This window comes from Akebia trifoliata, chromosome 10 (genome assembly GCF_017979445.1).
Source record: "Akebia trifoliata isolate Shusen 1 chromosome 10, ASM1797944v1, whole genome shotgun sequence".
Lineage (NCBI taxonomy): Eukaryota > Viridiplantae > Streptophyta > Magnoliopsida > Ranunculales > Lardizabalaceae > Akebia > Akebia trifoliata.
This window is the reverse complement of record NC_141384.1, coordinates 30,621,535-30,638,415: the sequence shown is the minus strand read 5'-3', so window position 1 is coordinate 30,638,415 and position 16,881 is coordinate 30,621,535. Positions and strand designations below refer to the sequence as shown.

At 34.4% G+C, this 16,881-nt stretch overlaps 2 protein-coding genes across 3 annotated transcripts; one reads left to right on the top strand and one right to left on the bottom strand.

The window, feature by feature from the left end:
* The first annotated feature begins 202 nt into the window (after window positions 1–202).
* Window positions 203–6,842, top strand: LOC147393819 (mitochondrial adenine nucleotide transporter ADNT1-like). Its single transcript, XM_086455995.1, has 8 exons — window positions 203–649; window positions 2,239–2,287; window positions 3,676–3,839; window positions 4,134–4,171; window positions 5,065–5,177; window positions 5,303–5,416; window positions 5,625–5,969; window positions 6,488–6,842. Exons 1-8 carry the CDS (start codon window positions 492–494, stop codon window positions 6,569–6,571), a joined length of 1,065 nt encoding a protein of 354 aa, XP_086312121.1. The 5' UTR covers window positions 203–491; the 3' UTR covers window positions 6,572–6,842.
* A 61-nt stretch (window positions 6,843–6,903) lies between these two features.
* Window positions 6,904–10,427, bottom strand: LOC147393818 (uncharacterized). 2 transcript variants are annotated; one of them, XM_086455994.1, is made up of 3 exons: window positions 10,139–10,427; window positions 9,141–9,270; window positions 6,904–8,023 (listed from the first exon to the last, which is right to left on the bottom strand). In XM_086455994.1, the coding sequence occupies exons 2-3, from the start codon at window positions 9,232–9,234 to the stop codon at window positions 6,972–6,974; spliced, it is 1,146 nt and encodes a 381-aa protein (XP_086312120.1). In that variant the 5' UTR covers window positions 9,235–9,270; window positions 10,139–10,427; the 3' UTR covers window positions 6,904–6,971. The 2 variants fall into 2 exon arrangements, with proteins under 2 accessions (XP_086312120.1, XP_086312119.1); XM_086455993.1 differs by having other exon boundaries at window positions 9,141–9,264.
* Window positions 10,428–16,881: the final 6,454 nt, after the last annotated feature.

The following is a 16,881-nucleotide window of genomic DNA, read 5'->3' as shown; positions in this document are numbered from 1 at the left end:
CGTAATTGAAAAAATGAGAGATGTTAGATAGGATTATACAATTACGCACTTTCGTTGGAGTGATTTGTTATGCCAATTTAGTAAAATAGTAAGGATATTTTAGTAATCTCGTCTTTCCTTTGGCGATTAATCTCAATTAATCGGCCGGTACATTCGAATCGCACAACAACCGTCCGGATGAACTAGGTTTCCGTTTTCGAAAGACAAACCAAAGCGAACCCAACAAACACTGTACGCAACAATAAAAGTATAAAACGCAGTCACTGAAATCAACAAGAAGATTTTCTCTCCCGGCGCATTTTAGCAGAAACCCTTCACTCTCTTGTCCTGGTCATGGCTAACAAATTCAAGAACACAGAGTGATGGATATTTCTTCTCTGCGATAAAAATCTTCGTTATTTACGATCGAACTGTCGAACACTGGTTGTGAAACAGAGATCTTCTTCGTGATCTTTGTAGGTTCGAGCGAAGGTCTTCTATCTGGAGATTTAATGGCTTCGGAAGATGTTGTTGGAAAATCAACGAGTGAATCAGCGGTTTCGACGATCGTTAATCTCGCTGAAGAGGCGAGCGAAGGCGTCAAAGCTCCTGGACACGCGATCCTCAGTGTCGGCAAGTCTCTCGTTGCAGGAGGAGTGGCGGGAGGAGTGTGAGCTTCTCATCTCTCTGAATTTCATTCCTTTAAAAAAAAAAAAATTCAATTATGATTATTTTCGGATAATAATGTTGTTCTGGATTGCTCTGAATTTCAATGCTGAAGTTCCGTTAGAACGTTCTGTTTTTGTTATTTTGTTAATTTTTTTTGTTTAGTTTTGGTTTTCGATCATTTCAATCATGTTAATAGTTAAAAATCTTCTTCAAGGTGCCGCAAATCCATTCGATCATCATTTCTTTGTTTAAAAGTGGGATTATTTGCTTGTGTCTAATCTATAATCTGTTCTGCTCTTGATTTGATTCCTAAAACCAGAGCTAGGGTTTTGTAGTTTGCTCATATAAATTTGAATTTATTTGGGAAACTGGATTTTGCATACTTGATTATGTATGCTTATATGCTGGGTAAGAAATGATCCAATTTGATTACTGGATTCAGTGTTACTAGGAACTGTGATTCAGAGTAGCTTAATTCTAAGATCTCTTGTGACGCGGTTAACTAACAGAAACTAATCATCAATGTTGCTGAAAGATTTTGAAATTATACCGTGGGAACTAAATTTAAAAAAAAATGAAGGGAAATTAGTAGAAAGCTACTGTCTTGGTGACCCTAGATGAATTTGTCTTTGTTGTGATACTTACTGGTAGTGTAGACATCATATTTGAGGTTGTAAATGGACTTGTGCATGAATTTTTCACAGTTCAACATTCTTTGGTGTATGTGGTCTGGGAATTCTCAGACAACAAATTAGTCTTAAATTGAATTTCATACCAAATAGGCTTCTGACAGCATCTTACCATTTCAGAATTTGCATTATGGTATGCGACTAGTTGACTTACGTAGTGTAAGGAATACATAGGATACAAGGATAGGCATGCTAAAACTAAGTGTCAAATACAAAGTAGATTCAATCCATAAGAAAGCCTACTTAAATATTTCATAAGCCATGAGTAATTCATTTTATAGAGGTGATATTTTTTGCATATGCACATTTTGCTCGAGAATTAATCTTCTCCAAATGAGATGTTCAATGATGTAACCGTATCATGCGGGCCTAAAGAAAATCATGTTTTTTATTTTTATTTATTTATTTAAAGAAGAAAACTAGAGTTTGCCTGTGCCTACAACACAGGCGTCATCTTTGGGGTTAAGGGGCTAAAATAGGAAAATAATAAAGTTGGAGAGGTATTATTAAGGAAGGAGGAGAAGAGGAAAGACAATAAAGTTAGAGGGATAATATTAGAAAAGGGGTGAAGAAGAAAGATAATAAAATTAAGGGTATATTTGGAAAGAGGAAGAAGAGAAAAGTAAAACCTATCCTCGAGATTCGTCTTTTATGGGGGTATAAAGATTGAGACATAGGAGTGTGGGGTCCACCGTTGTGTTTTATTATATAAATATTAAACCATATCCACCTTGCCTGAAATTTTATTCTCTTGAACATTCTGGATTCTTATTTTTATTGGATATTCTGGATCACTAATTGGTCTGTTGTGATATGTATATTCCATGTGACTTTAATTTTTAACTATGCTATCCTTGTGTTGCATGTCTTGCATTAAATTTGTGGTGTATTTTTGTTGTAGGTCGCGCACTGCTGTTGCTCCCTTGGAACGGTTAAAAATTTTGCTTCAGGTAGTTTTTGGAAAAAATTAGTTTGGTACGGTTTCTTGAAAAAATAAAATTTCTTCATTATGAGCATCATGCCTGTGCTTGCATCTTGACCGGTCAGGAATTCCCTTGGGAAATCAATAAGACTGAATTTTAGATCCTATGTAGCTTGAAGCAGTAGGTCATAAACATAAACATAATCACATAAGTTTTTATTATTGCTGTGGAACTGGATGAATTTGTAGGGTTGGCTAGGGTCATCACTCATCACGTCTCAGGTCAACAACATGAAATAGTCTGTGATCAAATCTTATTTCCTTTCCTTGCATAAAGCATATTTGCTTAATCAGATTTTATATTGCAGCAGAAGTGTAGAATGTTGTCATTAAATGGTTATCATAACAGCCGGCCTCTAAATCTCTAAATTTAGAGATAGAGACGTCCGAACCTAGCTCCAACCGGTCTCTAAATCTCTGACAGCCTCTATAAATCACTATTCACGGCTCTAAATCTAGAAATGCTGAGAAGTTTTAGAGACCGTCTTTAAATCACTGTTCATTACTTTAAATACCCATTTTGTCCATACTTTTTTTTTTTACATAAATGCCATTTTGACTTCTTTCCATAAAATATGTTTTAAATATAATTTTTGCCCCTTATTTATTTTCAATTCTTTCCATTTAATCCCTGATTTAGAGAATGCATAGTGATTAATAGGGGTGACCAGTTGGAGTACAAATTAGTTCGGAGGAGAGAATCTTCTTTAAATTCAGAGAAGATTGCCAATTTGGAACCAAATTTTAGAGATGTGGGTTGGAGTTGCTCCAATAAGTGTATGATTGGTTTTACTATTTTTCAGTACAAGTTCTATAGTTGCTACATAAATGGCTGCTTTAGTTTTATTCTAGCTTCGGATTTCTAACTGGTTATGGTATGTTTATCCTCCTTGGTCATTTTTAAGTGACCAGATCCTTATTGAACATCTTAGTTCCATTTTCAATAGGGAATCCTTTGTTCGTCTTTGGGAAGATTATAAGAGTTAAACTTCATTTACCTTTTCTTCGGATGCTATTGCAAATTTTGTGTAAAATACCGGAGAGAGTACAACTGTGCTAGAAAACTCTCATAATTTAAATTGGGATGGTTTGGGAATTACCACAATTGAGAACCAAGTCAAATGTTTCTTTACCCCAACTAATTGGCAGTATCATTTCACCTCATATGGACATGGTCAAAGACTTGGGAGTTAATTTGCATTCCAATTGGAAATGTAAAATTTAAAAATATTTCCCTTGCTTTTTAGTTTTGACTAATTCTCTTCATTTTGTTGTACTGTTTGCTTCAAAAGCATGATACATCTACCTATCCAAAAAAAAAAGGCATGATACAACCTAAGAGATTGCAAAATGCAGGTTCAAAATCCTCACAATATAAAATACAATGGAACAATTCAAGGCTTGAAGTATATATGGAAAACTGAGGGTTTTCGAGGACTATTCAAAGGCAATGGTACAAACTGTGCACGTATTGTCCCAAACTCAGCTGTCAAGTTTTTTAGCTATGAGCAAGCATCAAGGTGTTGTTCCTTCTACTCTAATCCTACATTTCATTGAACGGTCATTCCTTTTATTTTTTGCACCAATATCAATATTTTTTAAATTTAAGAAGTGAAATTTCCATATATGCTGTTTCTTTTGTAAATAAGTTTCAATATGCATATTTCAATTCTACATTTTTTACTTCTGAAGTGCAGATAGAGATTCATTTCAAAGTGAAAAGTTTTTTCTATATCTACATGCATCTCCGATCTAGGATTCTTTTTAACAATAGTTCCTTCTTTTGCTCACCCATTCCTTGATATTTTCTACAGGGGTATTTTGTGGCTTTATCGACAGCAACCTGGCAATGGTATTACCATCCTCACTTTCCTTCGATTGTATGACATTGTTACAACTTTGTCTTTTTTTCCATAAACTATATATTATTGACTGCACAGTGAACTTTACGTGCATAAAACCTGTAAAAAGAAAAATAATTTTACTTCTATAAATTTTCAAGGTCAGTGGTTATCTTCTTTTGAACTTGACAGAAATGTCATAGATTTTGTGCCTAACAGAAGTATGATGTCTCCGGTAGATGTTTCTTTTGGTCTGTATGCAGGTTTTGCAAATGTCAAACATGAGTAAACATGGGAGTTCTTGCATGCTTACATGACAATCCAAGATAGGCACTTGGAGCTTAAACTTCTACCAACAACTAAAATTAGTTTATTGGTTGATGTTTTAATAGATATGTTAGAGCACAATACATGCTTGAGGGCACTTATGCAGGGTATATTGTCTCTGTTTTTGCAACTCATAATCACAATTGAGCATGATTTATTTGCAAATAAATGGCAGGAAAATTATTGCAAAAAATTTATTTGATAAGGGGGACACTATTATTCTAAAAAAATCCCTCCATTCACCATTGTCAAACTTGCAGCTCAAAATTTTTTAGGGGGGACATGATGCTGAAAATTTGTGACAAGGAGTATCCAAGTGCCAACAAGTGTTGGCACGGTAAAAAAGAAAATCCCCGAAGTAAAACCTTTTTGATGGCTTTGTTTCCATCCTAAATAACTCTCAAGTAGGACCTTGATTTCCACATGAGCACCATCAAATTTAGGTTGATGTTCATCCTATTCTGATTATTCTAGTTGTTCTGCCATCTTGTGATAAAAGTAGCTTGTGACTCATATGGAGTCGGTTCAAGCAATAATGAATGAAAAATCTCATTTTTTTTTCTTCAAATTTTTGCAGAAGATGCATCACTCACTCCTCTTTTACGGCTGGGCGCTGGAGCATGTGCTGGGATCATTGCCATGTCAGCAACTTACCCAATGGACATGGTGCGAGGCAGGCTTACTGTCCAGGTAACTTCCTCAAACTTGCCTTATTGGTGGTATTTTTTTACTTGTTTTCTTAGGCACAATTTGCCATCTTTTTGTGTCCTCTTGCATTGTTATAATACTATCCTTCTATTTTCTTCTCTTTGCAGACAGAGAAGTCCCCTTACCAGTACAGAGGAATGTTCCATGCATTAACAACTGTCCTCCGGGAAGAAGGTCCACGAGCCCTGTATAAAGGCTGGCTTCCTTCTGTCATTGGAGTTGTAAGTTTAATCTTTCTAAATGTTTATTGAAATAGTAATCTTGGTAGCAAAATTACAATAGCAAAAAAGACAAGGTTATGATAATAAAAAATGACTCTATCAGTAAACCCATTTCTCACTTTTTGATATTACTTTTATTAAGTTAGAATGTCGGTAACTTTAGAGAATCTGCTGTCTGTGGAGCTTACTCTGGTTTTGGTGTTTGCAGGTCCCATATGTTGGCCTCAACTTTGCTGTGTATGAATCTCTGAAAGACTGGTTGGTTAAGTCTAGACCATTTGGACTAGCTGAAGACACTGAATTGAGTGTGATAACAAGGCTAGCATGCGGCGCTGCTGCTGGAACTGTTGGCCAGACTGTTGCTTACCCTCTTGATGTCATTCGCCGAAGAATGCAGATGGTGGGTTGGAATAATGCTTCTTCAATTGTTACTGGTGATGGGAGGAGCAAAACGGCACTTGAATATAATGGCATGGTCGACACATTCAGGAAAACAGTTCGAAATGAGGGCTTTCGAGCATTATATAAGGGTTTGGTTCCCAATTCAGTGAAGGTCAGTATATTCTATAATTTGTTTCTATCCCGTGATCAACTCTACATAAAGTTTTTTCTGAGTAACGTGGATCATGGTTAGGAGTGAGTACCTTCTTATAATATTTGATGCTATAGCTTCAAATAGAATTTTGAACTCTGTTTGGATAGGTATTATCAACTAATTAACTGAGGATCCCTATGAAAACATATAGGGGAGGGCCACCTGTCAAACTTAATTATTCCTTGTTGTGTGTTACAAATTTATTTTCCATTATCTTCCTTTAACATTTGTTAATGGTTCTAAAATTCATAAAACAGTAGTAGAACTAATTGTATGGCTTTATGTGCATTTTAATATTTTTTATTATTAAGTTTGAGAGTGAGGGAGGGATAACTTATCTTTTCTTCTTTCAATTTTTTTCCTTGGAAAATCATTTAAACACCCTTTTTCTTTGTTTTTCAATTTGCATTCTTTCTCAAGTAATATGCTGAGTGATTCAATATTGAAAAGGTCTGATCTGGTGACATTTTGTTTAGGTGGTTCCATCGATAGCGATCGCGTTTGTGACATATGAGATGGTGAAGGATGTTCTTGGAGTCGAGATGAGAATATCAGACTGAAATGAGAGAGGAACTATCATGATGCTATTTTTGTAGGCAAAAGGAAAGAGTGAAGGTAAAATAGGGCTGAGAATGCGAATGTGTTAAATTTCATGTTGATAATTTTCTGTCTTTCCATGCCTCTGATAAAACACTACCTTTTGTTTTAGCTAGTCATTTGTAGGCTGTGTCAATAATTATGGCTTTGTGATCCATGAAATTCTCTTGTCTTCATAAGAATTTATGGTGTCGTCATTTCCCGTCATTATTTATTAGAATGCTTTCTCCTGTATGGACCATTGGCCATGTGAATGACTTTTATTTCTTCATGTAACTCTGATTAACAATGTTTAGTTAACAAAAAAGGGCTGAACAAATTGATGGTTCCCGCCACCAAAAAAAAAAAAAAAAAAAGTTGGTCTCAAGTCATCCTTTGGTCTCTGTCCTTCATCTTTGAGAGTAATTCCTTGAGTTCATCACAACATTCACTGTGATCAATGATCCCCAAGCATAACTGTGCTATGGCTTCCCTCTTTCCTTCTTCTTTACCAACTATCTGCATTTCCTTCTCTTCTATTTCCTTCTTTGAATGTTCGACCTTCATCTTAAGTTCAAGTAAACCTTCATACAGTATCACCTCCTCTTCCTTCAACTTTGTTATCTTTTCTCTGACATCACTTAAGTCTTGATCTAGGTTGATAACCTTGTTATGCAGCGTTTCCTTCTCGCTTTTCATCAGAGAGACCCAATTCTTTGTGATCCAAAGGTTTTTTGAGATTGCTGAGATACGATTCTGGAAGGATCCATGATCTTCGATGAACATAGATAATTCATTCTTCACTTTCTCAAGATAATCCTTGACCTCCATGAGCTCTCCTCCTTTAGAAGCAATCTGATCGGTCAAGTTAAGAATCTGTGCCTTGCGTTCTTCATGTTGTTGCTGGAAATCATTCTCTTCTTGCATAGCTTCTGGAGCCTCGTTTAGATTAGCCAATTGTTCCTTCAAACTTACAATTTTGATTTCCAAGACCAACCTTGCATCAACTAATTGTCCAACTTTGATTTCTATAGCATCTTTGGTTTTCTCTGCTTCTTGCATCTCATCTAAAGCTGTCAGACATCTGGAGCTTAAATACTCTCTATTTGTAGCTTCCAATTCTTCCTTAAGGATTTTCGACAGCTTTTGAAGCTCATTTTCCCATTTTCGGTTTCTGCTGGCTTTGTCCTTTGAAAGATGTTTTGATGCTGAGTGAGAGCTGGAGGTAGATGTAGAACAATCATATATTCCTTGTTTGTAATCTACTACTTCCCTTAGTTTTCTGGTAAGATGATCGTAAAATGTGTGGAGCGATTGGTATTGTTTGTGCAAATCCTCGATGAGAGTAATGACTTCTGAATCTTTGTTCGAGTTCCGTTGATGAGATCCCTCTTCATTGATCAGCTTCAAGATCTTTGTCATTTTATCCTCAATGTCTGCAATGGACAAAAAGCTTGTGAACAACATATTACACTTGAACAAAGAATCTTTATTTTTTCCAGGGAAAATCCACTAGGGAAAGTAATTCCCAGAAATAATGCAAATTTTCCCAAGAAAAAAACGTACTAATCCCTACCAAGTGAGAAAAGTAAAGGTTTACTTCTCTTATGTCCAATTCGTCACCCTTATTTTCTTATAACCCAATTTTTGACTACCAATCAAATGCAGGGATTCTGTTTTCATGAGAAAACCATTTGTTTAGAAAGTGATTTTTTTTAAAAATGTTTTCTCAACAGACAAATAGGCTCTGTAGTAAGAATGTGTGTGTGTAACAATCAATCTAGGCTTGACCCGGTCGGAGCCGAGTATATCCATTTTCAGATCTGAATCTATGTGGGTCCATATCCGTATCTGACTTGGATCCTATTAGATAAATCATATTTGATTCATTTTACTTTGACTTCATTGGATTTGACCCTTCTAAATTACTCGCTTTGTGTTGGTTCAGGTTGGATAATATGGGATCATCGACATTATATTAAATTAACGCAGTAGAAAATGATATTTTGAAAAGTCTAGAATCATAAATTTCAAAGCAACATATCATTCAGATCCAAACAGATATAAGAATGGATTTGTATCAACACTAGATCCAACTCTCGATCAAGTGATATCAAATCATATTTGACTCATTTCTTTATTCGGATATACTCCCAAGGGTCCAAACTCGGATAAATTTGGATTTTAGATAACATTCAACCTGTTTTCTGCCCTAAATCAATCAAATTAAGTTCAAAAAATGGTAGGTGAGTTAACAAGAATTTGAAAGGTTGACAAAAAAATACAAAGAAAATTTACACACTTTCATATCAAGATCTGCGAGATATGAGGTACAATCTTAAGATCACTCTAGCATGAATCAAATAAAATTTACAAACAAATACATGATACCACGAGTTAAAATATGAAATCTTGTTTTCAAGGACATATTTTGTACTCCAAAATAAATCTTGACCTTTGGATTTTGCATTTTAATTGATAAGTGAAAAGCATAACATGTTCTTTAACTTCATTTCTAATAACATATGAGAAATTTTGGACAAAAAAATAAACCTGCTTTGCTCCTTTCAAGATCTTGAGATTTCTGGGAAGAAATGAGATCCCCAAGCAAGAATTTTAATGAATCACTCCAAGGGTAGCTCGTCATCTCTAAATTTCTAATGCTTTTGCTCTGTCACTGCACCTTGGAAATAAAGAATCTTCATTAGAATCTAAAATATCAACTAAGTTAACCAATAAAAAAAAATATCTCAAGTAGAGCACACAAAAAAAAATAAATAAAGAACACACTGCGATTGAAAAATCCAAGGGTTTTTTACTAGAGATTGAAGGTGAGGATATTTAGGTCTTTTCATTAGTCTATAAGAGAAGTCTGAGGTCAAGGGGGCACATCAACTTTTTGAAAGTATAGGGGTATCTAAATTATTCACCAAAACCAGGAGAGATATGTCTAATTTCTAAATCACACCAATTGATGCATGAAATACAGAATTTGAAATCTCACGCAAGCAATAACTTTTCAATAATAATTAGAGATTCATTCAATCTATAAAATCTTAAAGGAAATATAATAGAAGAAAAATATTGAATTAAAAATCAAAGAAAACTTGAAAATTAGGGTCTTTCATTGAATTTCTTTTGCATCATGGAAGAAGGTAGAAAATGTTGAATTAATAATCAAAGTAAACCTGAAAATTAGAATCTTCCTTTGAAATTTCTTTTCTTATCTTATCAGAGATTGACTAATCTAATCGATTAGTACTTTAGAATTCATTTTAGATCTAATTTTTTTTTATAGAAAAGATTCATGTAATCTATCCAATTTAGGGAAAAAAGAAACAGAAAGAAAAGCAGATAGATAGTCCATCAAGAACGCAAAAATACTCGAAAGGGGGAAAACGAAATTGAATTAGAATTCGTAAACTTTCAAGAACATTACATCTAAATTCGAGCTCAGAATCTTAATTCTCATATAAACTTTCATCCTAGTTATCCATGGTTCATAAACACCAAAAAAAGAAGAAGAAATGGAGTCCACAGTTGAACAAAACCTGTGAATTCGAATTCAGATTTGATCTTGGTACTGGAACTTTGTTGAATCAATCTAAACTTCTTGAAAACCGAGGCGAACTCAAGAATCAGAGAGAGTTTAGATCGCAGAAATCGTAGAAAGCTAAAAAAATGTTTTTGTCTAGAAGAGTGTCGCGCGAGCTCGGTTAAAGCGACTGGAACAAATTTATAGATTCAAAGTGACTGAAACATTGGTGGTTATTCAAGTGTGAATACCCTTTCATTCTCAGATTATTACATTAATGCCACTGAATTTCTTTCTGAAATAACGGATAACGGCGTTAACTTGGAAAATTAACAATTTAGCGAGTTTGACGGTTGTTCTCTTTTACCTCATCTGAGCCTTTAATTTGTCACACTGTCGCTGGAATTTTTTCTGTTTTACCTCATCATCTCTTTTACCACTAGTTGATTTAACGATTCCAATCATTGGTTCAACGTCGAATTCATAGATATACCAACGAATTTGTTGATGACACGACACATGTGCTTCATTGGCCTGTCATGATCACTCGAGCTTTGATTGTAGGCTGTAACTTGCCAGCATGAAGCGGGAATAGGATCTAATTGTCAATCAATCATGTCAGACTATGGAAGTACGAATCATGCTTGTATATGTAAATGTCTTGTATTCTTTTGCGCTATGCAGATAATTGTGTAATATTTTCTTAAAGGGTTTTCTGTTTTAGGAAGTTTTACTTGTTTTGGTAACTCTTGATTATATAAATAGAGATTTTTAGGGTTGTAAAATGTTAAAGAAAATAGTGTAGGCACATTGTCGAATTACGTAAATCCTTGTGTTTTATGCAATTGTGTTATCTTTGAAATTTTGATTTTTTCACAATATCTTACTTTGATCGGATCTCAAATTAATTAAAGTTAAGAAATGGGATTTAAAACATATTGAATGTAGATCTGTTGGCATCTCCATTTATAGGTACTTGATGTTGTTCATCAAAGTGAGAATGAATAAAAAAAAGTATGGCTTGAATCATTCTAAACATAGTATGCAAGGAAAAAATTATGGTTCCATTAAACGATAAATTGCCAATTAGTTTGTTCATTCGTTCATTGATTTATAATTAATTGGTCCCATGGTTTAAAATATTGGAATGTATCAGTCTTTACGTATCAGTATCGATCAAGACCGATACGAAACATGCCGTTTAGAAAGTGAATTTCTATTGATTTGCACATATGAAATGCTTTCTCTATTTTGAATTATTGGGACATGTCGACAAGAACAATCACTATTTTCTCATACATTTTACAACCCTAGAATTTATATAATCGAGAGTTACAGAAATAAGTTGTTGCTTTAGACTTCCATTCTCGAATACCAACAACGACCACTTTACAACCCATATAATTTTTTTGAATTTGGACTGTTGGGTGAGCAATTCCAGTTGAGAGAGTTCATCGTTAACTTCCTCGAGAGAGCTCTTGGTCTTCGTTAAATTTGCTCAATGTGGCACTCTCTCACCTGTAGATGAAGCGCTACAAAGGGCTACATGGACATGGCGCTACAGAGGATCCGCTCCCCTTTGGAGCATTATATAATTATTTGTTTCCCAATTTAATCGAAGGACAGTATTCTATAATTTGTTCACATCCCATTATTAGTTTTTACTTAATATCTGTTAAAGAGTATTAGATCACACACAACAACAACAACAAAGAGTTGAACAAATTGAAGGTGCATATATGACTAATTCAGTCTCAAGAAGTCATTTTGTTCATCCTTTGGATTTGGTTTGGTCATCTCTAAGAGCAATCCCTTGAGATTATCACATTTTTTACTATGATGATTGATAGCCAAGCATAGCCGTGTTATGTTTGCCCTCTTTTATTCTTCTCTAACAGCTATCTGCTCTCCCTTCCCTCCTATTTCCTTCTCCAATTTTGCAATCTCTTTCTGAAGTATAATACTATGCTTCCTTTCTAGATCCGTTGTTAAGTGTTGTTCCGCAGCAATTAATTCTTCATATTCTTTGTAAACCTCGTCCTCCAGCTTTTCATTTTTTGTATTACAAACCTGCTTCTTTGCCATCTCAAGGTCTTCCAAGATAAATGGGATTTCTTCCTCAAAGAATAATTTATGATCACTGAGGAACCAAGATGATTCAGTGTTCACATGAGATAATAACAACTTCACTTCCTCCAGAGAATACTTTATATCTATGAGCTTTTCTTCTATAGAATAAATTTGGTCCCTGAGTTCTTCACGTTGTTGATGGAAATCATTCACGTTGTTTAGATTAGCCACTTGTTTTACAAATTCCAATTTTTGCTTCAAACTTTCATTTTCGTCCTCCAACATCGACTTTACTTCAACCAAGTTTTCAGCTTTGATTTTGATAGCTTTTATGGTTAAATGTGCTTTATATATCTTGCCCAAAGCTTTCAGAGAATCCGAGACTAATTGCCCTATAATTGTATCTTCCAGTTCTTCCTCCAGGATTTCGGACAGTTTTAAAACCTTATATTCCCTTTTTCGCTTTCTGCTGACTTTCTCCTTAGAAAAATGTTCAGATTCTGAGTATGAACTGGTCGAGGTAGATGATGAAGAACAATCATTGTAATCTGCATTCCTTAGTTCTCTCATTAGATCATCGTAAAGTGTGTAGAACGATTCGTTTTGTTTGTGCAAATCTTCGATGAGAGTAATGACTTCCGAATCTTTGTTCGAGTGCAACATCTTTGTCACTCTATTCCCAATGTCTGCAATAAAAAAAAAAGCTTTTCAACCAACCATCTATTAGTTGAACACATGAGAAAACTAGCAACTTAAGATGCTAAAGAACCTTTGTTTCCAAAGAATTAAAATCCAATTTAACATTCATGCAAGGAATCTGTTTTCATGAGAAAACCAATTGTTATGAAAATGTTCTCTCAACAAACAAATAGGCCCTGCAGTTAGTAGGTGTGACAATCAATCTAAGGCTTAAATGGGTAAGACCTGGCCGGATCTGAGTATATCCATGTTGAGATCTGTATTTTTCTATATGGATTGGGTCCATATCTGTAACTGAATCCGACTTGGATCCGACTAGACAAAACCGTATCTCAATCATTTAGTTAAAATTTGACCCACTTTATGCCTTAATCAATCTAATTAAGATCAACAAATGGTTTGGTGCATGTGATCGTGGGATTAGTCTCACTCGAAGGGTGAGGATACCCACGATAAGCTTAAAAAAAATTTAACAAATGGTAGGTGAGTCAACAAGAATTTGAAAGTTTGACAGAAATATAAAGAAAACAAAGTAGGATCCAACTTGAGCACCAAAACAAATGGATTATACCAAGAATAAATACATAGAATATATGCCAAGTTCTCTAGACTCATGACAACAAATACACAATGCGACCATTAAACTATGAAATCCAACTGTCGAGATAAAACACATATCTTAAGATAAGTCTTGACCTTAGGATTTTGCATTTTAACGGATAAGCAAAGATCATAACATGTTTAACTTCATTTCTAATAGCACTTGAGAAATTTTTGACAAAAGAAATAGCCTGCTTTGCTCTTTCCAAGCTCTTCAGATTTCTCAGGAGAAATGTGATTCCCAAGCAATGATGTTAATGACTCTCTCAAACGGCAGCCCGTCATCTCTAAATTTCTAATGCTTTTGCTCTGTCTCTGCAACTTGGAAATAAAGAATCTCCTTTAAAGTCTAAAATAAGGTCACTCTTAAGATTTCTATTAAGTTAACCAATAAAAAGATCAAAAACAAAAAACAAAAAAAACAAAAGCAAAAACTGACATAAAGAACACATTGCAATTGAAAGAGTGATTTGGATAAACTAATATTCGAGATACCCTCTTTATGATCTCAGACTGGTGATATGCCTTCATTGACCTAGTTCTTCTCTAATAGGTTAATGCAAAATGACCTAACTGCCATTGTCTTTGACCTTTAATAAAAAACCTTGAAGATAAGATTGAAAAGAATAGAACTGGTTTTGGGAAGAGAAATCCAAGGGTTTTTGTTTAGAGGTTGAAGATGAGGATATTTAGGTCATTTTTCATCAGTCTATAAGAGAAGTCTGAGGTCAAGGGGGCATATCAGGAGTTTGAAATCTCACACACGCAGTAACTTTGTTTTTTTTTTCAAAAAAAACAAAAACAAAAATCAAAGAAAACCTGAAAAATTAGGGTCTTCCATTGAATTTCTTTTTCTGTATGGGAGAAGAAAATGTTGAATTAAACATCAAATAAAAAACCTGAAAATTATCCAGAAAACATGCGAATTCGAGGTCAGAATCTTGATTTCTCATATAAACTTTCATCCTATTTATCCATAGTTCAGAAACACAAAAGGAAAAAAAAAAGAAAAAAAAAGAAGAAGAAGAAATGAAGCTCAGAGTCGAAAAAAATCTGTGAATTCGAGTTCACAATGGATTTTTGTTGGTGGAACCTTGTTCAATCAATCTAAACTTCTTGAAAACTAGGCGAATTCAAGATTCTCAGAGAGAGAGAGAGAAAGATTGGATAGCAGAAATCATTGAAAGCTGAAAAATGTTTCGGTTCAGAGTTCAGTTTAAGCGACTAGAACAAATTTATCGTTTCAAAGAGACTGGAACATTGGTGGTTCTTCGAGTATGAATACCCTTTCATTATCAGATTATTACATTAATGCCACTGAATTTCCTTCTTGCAATAACGGATAACGGCGTTAGCTTGGAAAATTAGAAATTTAGCGACATTTTACGGTTGTTCTTCTCTTGGGGTACCAAAATCCGTTGAAATTAGTTGTAAGATGACGTACCAATGTTTTAAAGGGAGAACTTCTATTAGCACGCCAACCTTTACTTATAAAACACACTTATCCAAATGTAAACAACTCTTTAATTTCAAAAGGGTTTTTTTCCCAAAAACCTGTGCAACTTATGTCCAAATTCTGATTTTGGTACACCGTTCATTTTAATTTCCAAAACATATATGAATCATTTTTCAATGAGTTCGTTGGTAAGTATTTTTAATTTAAAATGACGAACACATAGGTAAATTTACTGTCAAAATATCCTTGATTTTAAAGTGACAAATTCGCCTATAAACTTTAAAGACAAAAATTCTTACTTTTTAATGGCGAGTTTGTTGGAAATTTATCAGAGAGTTTGTCACTTTAAATTAAAAATACTTACCAACAAATTTGTTGAAAATGTTTCATGCATGTTTTCGAAATTAATATAAACAATGTATCGGACTCAGACTTTCGTTATATTCAACACACTAACTGGTAATTCACCTAGTTAAAAAAAGGATTAGTGTGTTGTAAGTAAAATTAGGTGTAGCAATAGAATTTCTCTTTAAAAACTAGACCAAACCGGTGATTCCACCAAATTTTATAACTAAATCAGCTTGACCAATTGAACCGTCATTTTTTGTGAATATAAATGAAGGTTCAAGAAAATTGAACCTCCAACCCTGATTCAACTAATTCGATAAATATGGTTTGATTTTTAAAACTTTGATGCACACCAATTGTGTTGAAACCAATTTTTATTTCTAGACTACCAATTGTATTGAATCCTTAACCTCCCTAAAAACTTTATCTTCTTATTGGGATTCATAGGTTAAGGAAGATAAATTTTGAGGTTAAAGGGGAAAAATGCTACTCTTTAGTTGATTAATTCATTGACTCACCATCAATCACAGAATTTTACAAGTTTTAAAAAAAAAAAAAATTGGAGAATTTTGTGACTATGGTCATAGAAGGATTGAATTGATGTTATTTATTTATTTATTTACTTATTTAAACATTTTGAGGTCTTTCCCTTTACAAATGCTTTGGAGAGTAAACTAGCATTTTAAACATACTAGCATGGTTGGTTGGTTAAAGCCCATCGGTCTAACTCATCCTTGAAAATCGATTTGCAAGGAGAGGGTTGTCTTGTTTTATACATTGTACATCCCAGTAGTACCCAAGCGATGTGGGACAATTCTAACATTCCCCCTCAACGCCAAAGCTGGAGACACTCAGCTAGCTCTCTCTCTCTCTCTCTTTCTCCAAGCAAGGTTGGAGATACTAACCCAACCCATCATTGAGGTATACCCGCTCTGATACCATGATAAATTTAGGGGTCCAACTCAAAAGCAATTGGCAATAAGTGGAGAGGCTCAAAAGCTTACAAGGAGAGAGACAGGGTAATGAGTGTTCGATGTGAGACTAAACTCAGCATGCCCCCATTCGTGTGAGTCGGATTGGGCCAAAGAACGTGAAAATATGAACTGGATGGTGGAAAAGAAAAGACTTGCTCTGATACCATGTTAAAGCCTATGGGCCTAACTCATCGATGAAAACGACTTGCAAGGACAGGGTTGCCCCGCTTTATACATTGCACATCCCAATAGTAACTAGGCGATATGGGACTATTCTAACACTCTCGTTCAATGCCAAGGTTGGAGACACTCGACTTGAAGAAATTTGATTTTATTGACAATTCTTAAATGATGATTACATTTGACCATTGGGATTGAAACATCAATAACATGAAAGACAATCAATCATTCCAATATTCTAATATTCTTAATTGATACTAATCGAATCTAATTAATGTAAATCTAATATCTTCAAGATATGTGATGAGATACACCATAACAATGTATCTCATGCACATTATTATAATGCATACACCTTATCTCTGTTATGGTTAACACATTCAAGATAACAGTTTGGAATACGGGCTTTGTAGCAGTATATTATAATTTTTT